The sequence below is a fragment of the Drosophila sechellia genome, chromosome 2L (assembly GCF_004382195.2).
Source record: "Drosophila sechellia strain sech25 chromosome 2L, ASM438219v1, whole genome shotgun sequence".
NCBI lineage: Eukaryota > Metazoa > Arthropoda > Insecta > Diptera > Drosophilidae > Drosophila > Drosophila sechellia.
Window position 1 is genome coordinate 19,818,439 of NC_045949.1, and position 14,417 is coordinate 19,832,855.

At 44.1% G+C, this 14,417-nt stretch overlaps 2 protein-coding genes across 2 annotated transcripts; both read right to left on the reverse strand.

Annotated features, from left to right (window-relative positions):
* Window positions 1–576: 576 nt before the first annotated feature.
* Window positions 577–1,777, reverse strand: LOC6618118 (trypsin). The gene is given in 3 exon segments (XM_002042381.2): window positions 577–788; window positions 790–1,311; window positions 1,743–1,777. Coding segments are annotated over 3 exon segments (747 nt in total). The 3' UTR covers window positions 577–598.
* Window positions 1,778–10,652: 8,875 nt separating this feature from the next.
* LOC6618121 lies at window positions 10,653–11,689 on the reverse strand. Its single transcript, XM_032727523.1, has one exon. It carries the CDS (start codon window positions 11,544–11,546, stop codon window positions 11,142–11,144), a length of 405 nt encoding a protein of 134 aa, XP_032583414.1. The 5' UTR covers window positions 11,547–11,689; the 3' UTR covers window positions 10,653–11,141.
* Between the last annotated feature and the right edge of the window lie 2,728 nt (window positions 11,690–14,417).

Consider the following 14,417-nt stretch of genomic DNA (forward strand, 5'->3'; position numbering starts at 1 on the left):
GAGCATGTTCCTATTTGCATGGCCCTGTGTCGCAGTCGTATCCCCAATTTTATCTAGTATCTAAATACATTTTTCATCAAAATTCCAGTCTGGCCCCATTGCGGAGGAGGCGGTGTCCACTGGTGCTGGGTCTGTGTGTGTGGCTAGTCTAGCCGAAATCGCGATGACAGCGAATCAGTTGTGCAGCAACAGGTCGGGGTTCTTGAGTTACTTTCCAGTCTGTCCAAAATGGATTTCTACATTTTGTTGGGACAGATTTTATACAAAAGTTGGCAGGAAAGTGGCCTCAATTTGCATCACATCACCACAGCTGACTTGGCTTATTTGGTTAGGCTAATAAGATTGCAATGATTTAGACTTGTAGGAAATATATAATGAATTCTGGCTGATTTTAAGCAATTGAGTAATTGAATAATCTAATTGATTTTATCTAAAATTAACTATTGTTTACCAGGACTTGTGGTGTATCCAGTACCCATTTTAGCAGCTAAGAAATTGGGAATCCTGTGAAGGCTCCCATTAAAGCAACAACTCCACGTATGTTTATACATACGTTTATTACTTGAAATACTCTTGCATTATATTATATTATTTCCATTTACAACGAGTCAGCGGTGTCAACGATCCAGCTCCTCAGGCTGGCGACATCGGCATAGACGCCGGGGTAGCCGGTCCAGGCACATCCGTTGCCCCAGGACACCACGCCCACAAGCTTGTTGCCCGAGACCAAAGGACCACCGGAATCACCCTGGCAGGCGTCCTTCTTCTCCCCGGTGGCACAGACCATGGATCGAGTCGCTGCCGTAGTTGTACGTGTCGGCGGCACAGTTCTTGTAGTGCAGCAGATCCACCTCCACCTGCTGAAGGGTGTCGGGAGAGGAGCAGAAAAGGAAGCAGGTGGTGCCCCAGCCGGTGACCACTGCAGTGGCTCCGGAAACGGCCTCGGAATCGGCCAGTTCGATGGCCCGGATTTTAGAGGTCTGGCGAACGGGAGAGCTCAGCTTGATGATGGCCACATCGTTGATCATCAGTTTGCTGTTGTAGCACTCGTGGTACTTGAAGGCGCGGACGGTGACCACCTCACCACCGGAGCTCCTGGAAGTGGAACCCACTCGCACCTGCAGCTCGCTGGCGGCGTAGGATTGCATACAATGGGCAGCGGTCAAAACGGTCTCCGAATCGATCAGACTGCCGCCACAGAAGTGGGAGCCCTTGGTCGTCTGGACGGACACCTGGTAGGGGAAGTTTTCGATATCCGCGCTCTCGCCGTTCACAATCCGACCGAAGGGGAAGCCCAGAACATGCGACTGGCTGGTCCATGACGCGGTTCGATTAAGGTTTATTGTTCTCGGCAATAACCGCAGATAGTTAATCTATTAGACAAGGAGCTCAACTAGTGCCTATATGTGGGGGAACCTAAGTATTATATTCCTCCTTATAATGGTAGTACTATTTTGGGACACTCCCATTAGGGAGTCATCATTTAGAATAACCAAAGCATACGTTGGTTAGGGGTTATTGTTGCTGGAAGGAATCGCGTGCCAATCACGGAACTTATCTGCTGATTACAAATCAATCTCAAGGTTTTTATAGTTGTATTGATTACGGGTTATTGTTGTTAAAAATAATCCCACAGCAATCGATGGCTTAATTTGCAGGTTTTCAATCTATTTAAAAAAAGAATAAAGGAAAAACAAAGGTCCTGATTACGATCTCGGGTAACTCCAACGAATTATACTTACCCATAGGTCTGTTCAAAGAACTTAGGCTTTAACATATTGTTGAACTTTCGGCCTAAGATAAATGTAATTAAATAACCTAAAGATACTTATTTAGCAGTTACCACAATTGCATTCTTTTAGCCTGACGAGCTGGAAGACAAATGTCCGAAGTTCTTGCCTTGGCAAGGTCATAAACCAATTATGACAAATAAAGGGAGTCCCTCAACCGCAGCCCCACATCCTCATGTGATTCGGCTATCTTGAGCTCGATGTTGAAACCTCAGAATGCAGTTCTGAAACATGCCGGAGACAGCTACAATCTGCTCAGCCAACAGAGCAGTCACAAAGAACCGCGAACAGAATAAAGCTTTATCTTATCATACAGACGCTAAAGCCAGTCCGTAACTAACTTTCGAAGGACATCGAGGGTGGAGTGGCTTGAGTGGATACGAGTGGAGTGGGTTGGCTTGGGTTGGATTGCGTTTTTTTTGGGGCAAGGACCCTCGGGGGCCGCGAACAAGACAAACGATGGCGAACTGAGTTGAGTGGAGTTGACCAGCCACGAGCAAGTGCAGCAAGAAGTTAACATGACCATGAATTTGAGCTGCCAAAGTTCATTTTTAATTTAGCGCGCACACACATCCTCCGAAAAGGAAACGCACTCCGAGGAGAACAATCTATTAAATCCGAAAAGGACGAGGAGCAGCGGGGCAGCGGCACCGCACAGGATTCGAAGCGGGTCTCATGTTCTTCTTGTTCTTGTTCCGAAAAGTTGTTGATATCTATTACCGAAGATTCGAAGCAGTTCGCCGGCATCTCAACTCAACTTAACTCGGATTCGGGGGCGGATGTGCCTGTGGGATGTGTGTGTGGTGGCAGCGACTTAAAGACAGTTGCCGGTTGAATGGAACCGACTGCCAACTGGGCAACTGATGCTGGGATGGAGGGACACGGCATGCCGGGATGCCGGGTTGCTGGGATGGTGGGATGGTGGGATGGAGGACCATTCTAGTGGATGGAGCGACACACCCCGGCACATCCACATGTCTGACATGACAGTTGGTTATGCCGGGGCCACAAGGCACGTAGCGCAGTGCAGTTAAGATTTGGATTTCCTTCGCCGGGCGTATCAAAGGAAACAACGAAAAAAATCTAGAAAATACTACAAAACACTTATCTGGGTGACAAATAGAAAAAGAGCTGAATGCAGGGGGAAAAGGGGGCTGCGACAACATTGAAAGAAAAATGTCTCTGAGTGGATTAAAAAAAATATGAGAAAGGGGATCCAACCAAGCGACCGCCTGCAGAATGGAGCTATACAAAGCTAGGAAATGGCTCACGTTGTCGTTATAACGATGGCACGGCGGGACACAAGGCCACAGTGTAGCAGTATATAGCAGAACAACAATTGTATAGTATAGTAAGCATACTATAAAGGAACATACCTGTATAGGCGCGGTGTTTAATAATATAAATAATAAAGTTCACTCGAAATTCGAGAGTTCTTAAGCAGCAGATTTGCTAACCTTTGTGAGAGATAATGATATATCTAATAAATCAGGCAACTTATTTGAACAGCGTAATATATTCCATTATTTACAAATCTAGATTATCCTCGATGCATGGAACCCCTGTATCCGCGACATGGTCATGGCTGCTCATGTGTGCTGGCTGTTGTCTTAGAATCGAGCGCCGAGACAACCTGCAGGCGCTTTCTCCACCGTTTTTGCCCCAGTCTGCTGTTGCCATTTTGTTTTCCGTATTTATTTTTTCTATCAGCGCACTGTTGTTGTTAATATTTGCAAGGCGACTTTATCTTAACAAGATCGAGGAGAGAACCAAGGACCCACAGCGGAGGATGTGGGTGTGTGGTGTGCGTTGCGTTGCGTCTGCCATTCCCTGTGTCATTTAAAATCATTTTGCAAGTTTTGAGCTGACTTTGAGTTTGTCTTTCTGTTCTGTTCTGTTCGGTTCCACTTGCCCCAGACTTTCCCTACACGGCATCCATGCGTCCACTCTTCCTGCTCCGAGTTCAGTTCATGTGCACGGATTTGTTTCGTTATCGTTTGCTGGAGTGTCAGAGAAGACAAGTACAGAACACAGAAGTCGGAAGCGAGGGGATACTGTCCATCAAGTGAGCAGACAAATAAGTGCGTTTGATCCGATTCGATTGCAGCTAATTCGTTTACGGCCCGGCCTACAAGAGTGTGTGTTGTTATCACAAAAAAGTTATCAAGTAAAAGCTACAAGCTACGCCAGATCTCATTTAGCTAGAATTAACTTGCTGCTCCCTCCATTACTCACTTCGTTTTATGTTTTTCCAACTCGTAGAGCATTTTTCATTTGGCCAATTTCGGTTAAATTAACTTTGCCTTTGCGAGCTCTGTCCAAAATAATATTCTGACCCACTCATAAACCACTTTCAACTTTCGTACAGACAGTACACTCCACTAAATCATAAAAAGAGATGAAAATATGATGTGTCCCGGTCCATAAACCATTTGAGAAGAATCAACAAAAAGCAAGCCAAGCCAAGCTTCCGTCCCGAGGACATTCATATTCGCCCACCGGTTCGGGGGTCCATAAAACTCCTGGCGGGAGTGCGACCATTTCTGGTTAGGGCCCCCACATATGAGCCATAAAAGAGTAACAACAAATACCGAAATTGTTATTAAATAACATAACAATATCTAATTTCAACATACGCGGAGGGTGTGTCGGCCGAGTAATATTTAATAAATTTCGTTAGATAGGTTAAAGGTATAACACGGGGAGTGGATCTGGGGACCTGGGAGGTCGTAACCATTGCATATTCTTCCCATGGGGTGCCTGCCCATTGTGGGCCATTGTTGCCATGGCTGCCAGTTGGAGGCTCCGCCAGACGGCCTATTAACCACATTTTAAGCATAATTGAATTTCGTGCATAAATTTCGGTTTATGGGTCGTCGCAGGGAGACCACAACCCGGCCAGATTATTACATTATTTACTGGGCGTGTGTGCACGAAAGAGACGGCCAGATGCCGTGCGAGAGAGAGGGCAGACCAGGTGGCGCCACCAGACGACAGGGGCATCAATTTTTCATGATTCCACGTTTCGGCCTGCTTCCCTCTGTTGTTTCATGCTTTTTTCCGCTTTTTGAAATGGTTCACTGCCCCTGCTGCCGCTGGAAGCCCGAAAAAATATTTATTAAATTTCCCTTTTACGATATAAACACAAAAACACGAGCGAGTACTGGAATAAGCCAAGCCATTGGTTGCAGTCTCGTCTCTAATATGTTTTGGGGCTAGCAAAGGGACAGCGAAAGGTAAAGGGATCCTAGATTAGTGGGTTAGAACCAAAATTGATTGCCCAATTGGCTGAAAGAATAATGGGATCCGCAAATAGGAGTCAAATGCATAAGGTTCTTTGATATTTCATGTTCTTGAATTAGTTACACACACTAGCATGTACACTCAGAGAAATAATCGTTCTCAAGGATCTCGATTTGTGAATTTCGATTTCAAAATCTACCCAAGATCGAATCATGCTCAGCATGTCCAGATCGAGATCGAAGCATTCTCAGATTGCAGCCTTCTCCCCACGGCCCTCTTCACAATCTTAAGCCCGATACTGCTTCCGTCTGAAAATATCAACATTGAGATCGCTTGGTCTCGAAATCAAGAGGGTTTCTTCCCATGAGAATGATTCATCAACCTGATTACGAGCACGCTTTGCCCAACCGATCTCGATTCTTAATTTTTCCGGGTGTACATACTGGAATAAATTACATACGTATTAGCCCTACAAAATGGTTAAACTCGTCAAGTTTTACTTCATTCATTACTCACTCACTAAATTTTTTTTTTTTTATTAATATTTATTAAGTGAAGAATCCGTACATCATAATATTGTATCTTAACATCACAGTGTGGAGAAATATTCTTATCAATTACCAAACACTATAAAATAAAATAAGTGGAGTAGGAACATAAATGAAGAGTTTTTACTGCTGCCCAATTGTCTTGGCGAAGCCTTGCCGTTTAAGTCTTCTCAGAGGTCGAGCGGGGATGAGACGTCTTGCAAGAAGACTGCTATGGCTCAGTAATCTGTCACTATATCGACTTGTATGTCTCCCAATTTGTGACTCAACTGTGTGAATATTGAGGTCTTTATGAAGTGTAGAGTTACGTACATACCAGGGGCAGTTGGTTATTTGTCGTAATGCTCGATTTTGCATCACCTGGATACGATTATAATTCGATTTGGCTGCAATTCCCCAAATCTGGATCCCGTATAACCATATCGGTACGATACAGTGCGCATACACAGCTCTTTTGCACCTCATCGAAAGAGTGCTCCTTCTATTCATGAGCCATCTCAGCTGTTGTGATCTGTGGCCACATTTTTTTACTGTGTTTTTTAGATGCGGCCCAAAGGTGAGCCGTTTATCCAGGGTGATACCTAGATATGTTGCTTGCAGGGGCTGATTCAGGGTAACTCCTTCTAGCCGAATTGGAGGGGTGTTCGGGATAAGCGTTTTTAACGTGAAGCACGGGTTTGTTGTTTTCAGTGGGTTTGGCTGCCAGAGCATTAATATATTCTTGTAGTCCGTTAGCTGCCTCTCTGCTGTCCCTAGAGTTATATACAACTGCGATGTCATCTGCATAGGTTGCAATAAGAGTCCTGTTCGGTGCTGCCATGTGTTCGAAACTCGGGCAACGGATATCAGCAGTGTACAAGGAATACAGTAGCGGTCCGAGAACACTGCCCTGAGGGACTCCAGCTCTCATTGGGTATATAGAGGTGTAGCTATTTCTCACCGTGATTTTAAATTGTCTTTCTTGTTGCATATCTATAAAGACGGCGTTGGAGTACTCGCAGTCGTCAAAAGCCTGTAGTATGTGTTTCACCAGTCTGTGGACCTGTTCAATAGTTCCGTGTCCCTTTCGAAATCCAAATTGATGATCCGGCAAGATATTGCCTTGTCTTATAATGTCGTTTATCCGATTGGCAATAAGTCTCTCCCATAATTTAGAATGTGAGGGTAAGAGGCTTATAGGCCGATACGACTCAGGATCATCTTCCGGCTTTCCAGGCTTGTGGATCACCAAAATAGCAGCCATTTTCCACTGTCTTGGGAACACTTGGATCCTTAAAATAGCATTAAAGATTAATGCTATATATATTATCGCTTTTATGGGTAAAACCTTTAGCGTGGCATGACAAATCCTGTCAATTCCTGGAGCTTTATGCTTCGGCAGTAATTTAATTATTTCAAGGATTTCTTCTATCCTTATTGGCTTAATAGGCCAAGACATCTGCATTGGCATTTGTAGGTACTGGTGAGTCTCTCTTATTTGTTCTGTCGTGGCGAAGTCGTAAGGAGTAAAGCGATCCTCTAGGTGGAAGCCGAATGCATTAGCCTGTTCCACTTCAGTTTTTGCAAATTCCCCACCTGGACAGCGTACGGGTACCCATCGAAGTGGTTGTCGCTTAAGCGCTTTTGTGCACTTCCACAGCGAATAGTTTGCATCAACGGTGTAGTCCATGGAGGATAATTTTTGCTCAAAGAAATCACTTCTGAGTTCCCTTAAGATGACTTTGAGTTGCTTTGCTGCTCGGTTCCACAAGATTCTGTCCCATGGATCCTGAGTTCGAATTGCTCTTCTTCGAAGGCGTCTCTTAGTTCTGATAAGTTCTCTGGCCTCTCTTGTTAGAACAATACCATAACTTCTGGGGCGTATCTCGGGCTCAGACGGCGTAGAAGCAGAAGCGGCTCTATATATATTTTGCGTTAGACTGTCTACTGCGTTCTCGATGTCTTCCTTAGAGCTCAGAACCGTATTTAATTGGAGTGAGTTTTCCAGATGTTGTCTGAAAACAAGGAGATCAGTTCGGCTGTTTATTAACCGAGAGCATGGTCTAACATAGGCAACTTCTGTTTGTAGAGTATCCACAAGGGCTACATGATCGGAGTCTAGATCCCAATTTTCAGAAATACTAGTTCTGTCTAAGTTTATCCCATGGTACACAGCAAAATCAATGCAGGTAGGTCTGTGACTGGGCACATGTGGGTATCTAGTTGGTGAACCTGTTGCAGGGATATAAGCACCTCTGGCTGAAATGGCTTCAGCTAGTTCTCGACCTCTGGGTGAATTGTACGTATCACCCCATAGCCAATGTCGGGCGTTCCAGTCCCCACCAACGAAATACCTTTGTCCACAAGAGACAAGTATGTCACTGAAGTGCCTTTCCTCAATTCTATTTGTTGGTAGACAGTAAATCGCGCTAAATTCCATATCTCCCAGCCCGGTGGAGACCTTGACTGAAGACATCTGAATAGTTCTCGTTTCAATAACTCTTTGCGGGAAATGACGAAGAGAGCTTCTCACCAGTACTGCTGCTCCTCCCATTCCGTGATTATGGCTTGAAGGTTTGTATGCGGGATAAAAGCTATACCCATATATCTTAACTGTGTTCCCTCTGTTGAGTCTGATCTCGTTTAGGAGAAGAATGTCAATGCCGTTGTTGTGTGCGAAGAGCTCGACTCCTCTGGCTTTACCTGAAATACCATTTACATTCCAGATAAGAATCTTCAGAGGGTTCATTGCCATGGTAAAGCGTTACTATGGAGTTGGGGAGCCGATGTATCCAGTCCGTTGCTTCAGCATATTGGCCATTTCAAAAACCATTTTTTCCAGCCTTTCGAGTCGTTGACTATTCAACTTGTTTTGTTGTTGTTGCTCCTGTTGCTGCTGCTGTAGCCACGATAGGAATTGCTGCTGTTGTTGCTTTTGAAGCTGTTGCTGCCACTTCATAAATTGTTCCTGTTGCTGTGCCAATATTGACTGAACGTCACTAAATTGAAACTTAAAATCAATTCTGATAAGCCTGATAAGAACATTGAATGCCGAACCATTCTTATCACAACACCCTTAATCATCAAACAGTGATACAACTATCTTTATGATTCGACACGGGTATGTCTCAATTGAAAAGATATTATAGTTTTAATTGCCTTGAATTTCCAAGGACACACACTCTTATCCTCGCAGATTTCCGATTGAGATCAACTGGGAAAACTTCTGTGGCGGAACAAACAAATCTTTGGCCCCCAAGCTGGCGGCGAAACCAAAGTTTTCAAACAAACAATTGCCGCTCCATTTAACCGACTTTCCCTGCTGACTCACACATATGCTGCAGTCATATGTTAACCCTCAAAGCGTTGCCAAAAAAAGGAAAGGAAAGAATCCCGTGAAATGGGGTAAAAAATCCAAGTATGTTCAGCGAAAGTTCATTGCCGCTTTTTAGGCGCCAACAGCAGCTTACTGCGAAAAATTTCACAGAAAAGCAAAAAATGCCAGCCCAGAACAGAACAGAGGCAACACATCAACTTTTTATTAGCTGCAAAATAAACACGGTGGGTGGTTGGTAGGTGGGTGGTGGGTGGTGGGTGGTGGGTGGTGGGTGGTGGGTGGTGGTTGGTGGGTGGTGTTTTGGTTAGCTGGAGGAGCCGAGAGCAAGACGCAAACAGCAAGCAAACAGAAACAGCCGACAACACAAAACGCAAACAGTGGCGGCAAGAGTTGAGTAACAAATATTTACAGCGCGGTACAAGCTGGCCCAAATGCCACCCAGCACTTACCGCCCACCATCCACCAACCACCACCCATTGAAGCCCGGCTATTTGCCTTTCTTGTTGGTTAAGACAGTGCCAAGGACCCACAGTCAATGTCGAGGTCCTCGCCGCGGTCCTTCGCGACTTAATAAATCTTATTAAAGTGCGCGCACAGCCTCTAAAATATGCTACGTTTTTATTTTCCGCCGTTCGTTGCTTTTGGCCAACGCCACTCGGTGGAATTTGAACCACCATTTAAGAGGCCTACTAAAAGGGGGGAGGGGGTGTGGTCTGTCTACCTTGCGTTTGCTTTACATAAATTTATATCCACTCCGCCGGACTATTTGGCATCGAAGTTGGGGGGGGACAGGAGGGTCGGACGCGGCTTTAATGTACATCAATTTGGGTTGATTGTCGACCATAACAGCGGGTTGGGGGGGATTACAATTGGGGTTGGAAAATGTTTATCCAAAAAATGTTATTACACATTATGAGTGCTAGTAGGAAAGCGAGTTCCTTGATTTATGGCCAACCGTAGCTACCTTTTGCACTACTTAAGTAACATAGACGTGGCAAGTGAATAACTATACAACATATTAGAATTAAGGTTTTACATTTTGGCATCACATCACTGGCTGTGTTGCCACATTAATTATTGTAATTAACGTAAGGAACTACAAAAATTCCATGCCTGACGTTTAATTTCGACAAAATATAAATCGGCACAAAAATCGTCCTCAAAATATTTCAGCAAAAGGACATTATTCTTGTCAACATTGGGTTCCCATTGGGTTGGATTTGGATTGGGGCAGGAAGCGGGCGCCCATAAATTTGCGGTCTTAATTCAGTTTAGTGGCCTGCCCTCGATTTTGTTTCGCCGCTTTTTTGCCGGCTCTCCCTTAATCGCGCTAAATTAGATATAAGCCGATGGTCGTGGCCCAAAGCAGTACGAATGCCAAGAACGTGGCTAAACACCCAACTCGCGATGGCCTTTGCTCATTCGCGTGGCCATCTAAAGCAAATTATCGAATTAGTTTGTTTTTGTGTGCGGCCAATTTTTATTAGCTGTTATGTGTCGAGCGTTGCACTTGGCCAGGGAAATTGATTTCCCTGCCCAAAGAAGCTGGCCAAAACAAGATAATTCCGGACAGTAAATTAAGTTTGCCCCGCAGACAGCTGCGGGCTATCCCCCTAATTGGCAAAGGCATTTCCCCCCATTAAAAACGGAGTTCCCAAGGCACGACTTATCTAATCGCTGATTTGGTCGATACAATCGTCAAGTGTTTTCGGCCAGCCGACCAGGAATTCCCCATCGAATTGGTCATATTTTTAGTAAGTGGTATAAGTTCGATACTTTATTTAAATTTCAAGGTGCTTTCAAGCGGTTAAAGTGCCTTTGGCCCCAATCGGCGTCATCAGCGTGACTTGTATAACCTTTTGGCAAATCATAATAATTGTGGTAATCATGGCCGAGTGCAATCAATCATTGGGATTGGGCGTAGATGGCGTCCAGAGTCCAGTCAGATTGATTGCCCATTGGATTGGGATTGGTATTGGGATACGGACTCGGATTCGGATTCGAATTGGCATTGGGGAATGGAAATGGAATCGCTGTTGACGGATATCATCTCAGTGCAGGAATCGAACTGTTGACTCAGTGCAGGCCACACACACCCACTTGAATGGTGCTTTTTCAGGGGAATAAGTTTTCACGTGTCGCCGTATCCATTTTGGCTCATCCTTTTCCTGCCGGCTCCTTTTCGCTTTTGTATGAAGCGGTCTTGCGCCGCCTTGTCGCCGTCGACTGTCGTCTGAATAAACATTATGGCCGTGTGGCTGGCTGACCAGCGAGCAGATTTCTTTTGTCACGACTCAGGAATCCACGGACAATCATATACTTTTCGTGGACCAGCTCGAAGAGCTCCTGCTGGAAGTAGCCGTGCTCCAGAACGCGCGCATCCTTGTGGCCACGCCGCCGTATTTGCTTATCCCTCAGCCGAAACTCGCGCCACAGCATCTGGATGTGCAGCCATTTTTTGGCAATGAAGTCCAGCGTTTTTCGCTCGGATGGCGTTTTCTTGTAGTTCGAGATCGCATGCAAAATGAAGTTCGCACTGATTTGCTGCTGCAGAGCCAATTGGTCCAGCGCAAGGATATTGCTCTCGTCCTTGTGGCCCGCCATCAGCGGATAGCTGGCGCTCAGCTTTAATGCGACAATGTTCGGCATTTTTTGCTGCTTAATTTATCGCTCGCTCTGTCAATTATAATAATTTATTCGACAGCTACGGCTTGTGTAATGATTTTAATTATTACTATTAGTTTCCCTGCACTGCACAGAGCCTGTGTGTTCGGCAGAATCTCTGCAACTAAATGTTGGGCTCCAAGTGCCGTGTTTTTATAGCGATACCAATTCGACTTTGATAAACCCATGGACATACAAATAATATGTCGTTGTATGTGCTTTTATTAATAGGTTATTTAAGAACCTGATAAAAAGCGATGAAGCAATGCACGTGATTTGTTTTAGTCTACGCGAAAAGTGAAAGATTAAGGGAACTTATAGAATATATTTAAAAAAATGCCTTACAATGGCTTTTCACTTATTTGAAGAGATGTATACTCAAGGTATAGAATTTTGTTATATTTTATGTTTTTGGGTACCTCCAGCTATGTTGAGCTGCTGTCAAAACTGAAGAACCAGGCCAGATGATACCCTACCCTTCGTCTAGAACGTACTTTTTGGAATGTCACGTTCGGAGCGCGGAGGCGGGCAGATAAAGCCAAATCGGCAGTTATCAAATCACGCTCACGGATCCAACGGCTGATTCATGGCGGCCAGTCGAATGTGCGCAATGCGCTATCGGGGAATTATTGGCCGATAAGCTTGATAAGCCCCCGTCCGCACGCAATGGCACTGGCTCCCACCGCCGAAAGTCGCACTTCCGAAATCTGCCACCACCATAAAGTGGCTACAATAGGGATAGGGCCCGACCTGGCACATTAGCCTACTCAACAAAATCGTTAGACCAAAGTCAATGAACACAATCGTTGAGCGTAACTCTAGGCAACAAAATTTTATCGCCCCCAAGTGGGTGGGGATTTGGGCTGGAGCCCCTGCCCAGCAAGCACTACAAGTTGAAGGGGGTTTTGGGGCATAAAGCGTGACAATGTTTGTCGTCAAGTGTCGCAGCCTCATCGCTGATAATTGTTACGATTATCCACGCCCATGCCATCATGGCCACGACGACATCATTATCACGGAACGCCCAGTTCCACTTCGAATTTAGTGTGAGTTGTGTGCGAGGGGTAAATCCATTCGACCTATTCCTTACACTCATGATTTAATTATGTTCCCGCTGCGATTGTCGAGTGGGGATCAAATCACGATGACGAAGCTACCGATTTATGGAGTAAAAAATAGAAGGGAAGCCATATAGCACCTCTGTTCACAATTCCAAATTTCATTTCACTTCATCTGTATATCATAACTTTTGAAAGTAGTAGAGTCGAACTAATATAAAACAGATTACTTGTGCATTGAATTTAATTTTAATGCCGGCTTTAAACGATTGAAATCAAATGAGCTGTCAATTACGAGCCTCTGCCATTAGCTTTTCGAATTTGTTAGTTGCTCATATTTATTTGTAATCTGATTTTATCAGGGGGATTTAAATGTGCTGTTTGCACCGCTGTTTAATATCAAATGAGCTGTCAATTACGATTATTACTAAAAACGAATTTCAGTGCAGGTATTCACATATTTCATTTTTTTTTTAATTTTCAATAACAAGTATATGGGTAATTTGCGTTTTTGTAGCTTTAGAAATTTTCGTAAATTAATTACCGAATAAAACGTAATATAAGCGAATAAGTTCGATTTTAATAAACAAACAAAATGCTGAAATTGTGGTAGTCAATTAAATGTGTGGTTTGAAGTCGAAAAAATATATCCAAGTTTGAGTTATTTTTATGACTTTAGTCGAAGTTTAATGGTTAGTATTTTTAAATTGCCTTATAAATTCATTCAAAGATAATTATGTGCTCGTAAAAACTTTCAATTATAAGCAGATTAAGTTCATAATTATAAATACTGGAATGGTGACAAAAGAAATTTATGAAAAACCGACGGTTTCAAATTAACCGTGCAACTTTTGAATGGAACTGGGGCTTAAAGTCAAGCTTAGTTCCTTTAAATAATATTTCTGTAAATTAAATGCTTAAGAAAAAGATATTAAATGACTACATAGATGATCTGAAAGTAAACTAATTAATCATTAGGTAATAAAAATCTATCTTTTACATGGGAGACACATGCAATTCGCCTCATCCATTCGATCGTTCCATCGGCCATTCCACATTATACACGCTTCATTCCTCTGCACATTTCATTGGTCAATTGACTGTGAAAACCTGTGAAAACAAAAACACAACCGTGGGAGGGACAGCAGAAGGACCGAGGTCCTGGCCAACAAGCCATGGAAAATTACTAATGCATTTCTAAAGAGTTTTTCATCAACTAAAGTCCCCGGCAGCAGCTGCTAACTGGATGTTACCTGTAACCCGACTCCGGCTGCCATTCTTTAAGGCAAATATCATTAGCATTATGATGCCACTCCGCCCACCGACCACGCCACTTCCTCAGCCATCCAGCTGGGTCCCATCCTCGTCGCTCTTCGCAGTGGCCCATCATCAGCCACGTTCCATATGCACATTTACACACACCGCCCGGGGGGGACACACCCTGCGGACGTGTATGAAACGTTCGAGGATTATCCGACTATCGCATACCCTCTTTAGGACGATTTCACATTCTTCAGTTGGTCAACGCAACTGAAGTTCTGAAGCTGTCAGATGATATCTATAAGATACACCTAAAGTATTCAGTAAGTAAGTCCTTCAACCAAGTAGAACTATACTCTTAAAGTTTGATAGAGTTAAGGATTTCAGCCAAGCTAGTGGAGCTACGGACAAGATAAGCGTGTATTTAATGTACTGAGTGATAACCGAAAGAATGCAAATGTTATTCACAAGTTTTTGAAGCCTCAAAGTTTGTGCGGCATGTTAACTCTCAGCTTTTCCAGCTACCCGAAGGTGGGTA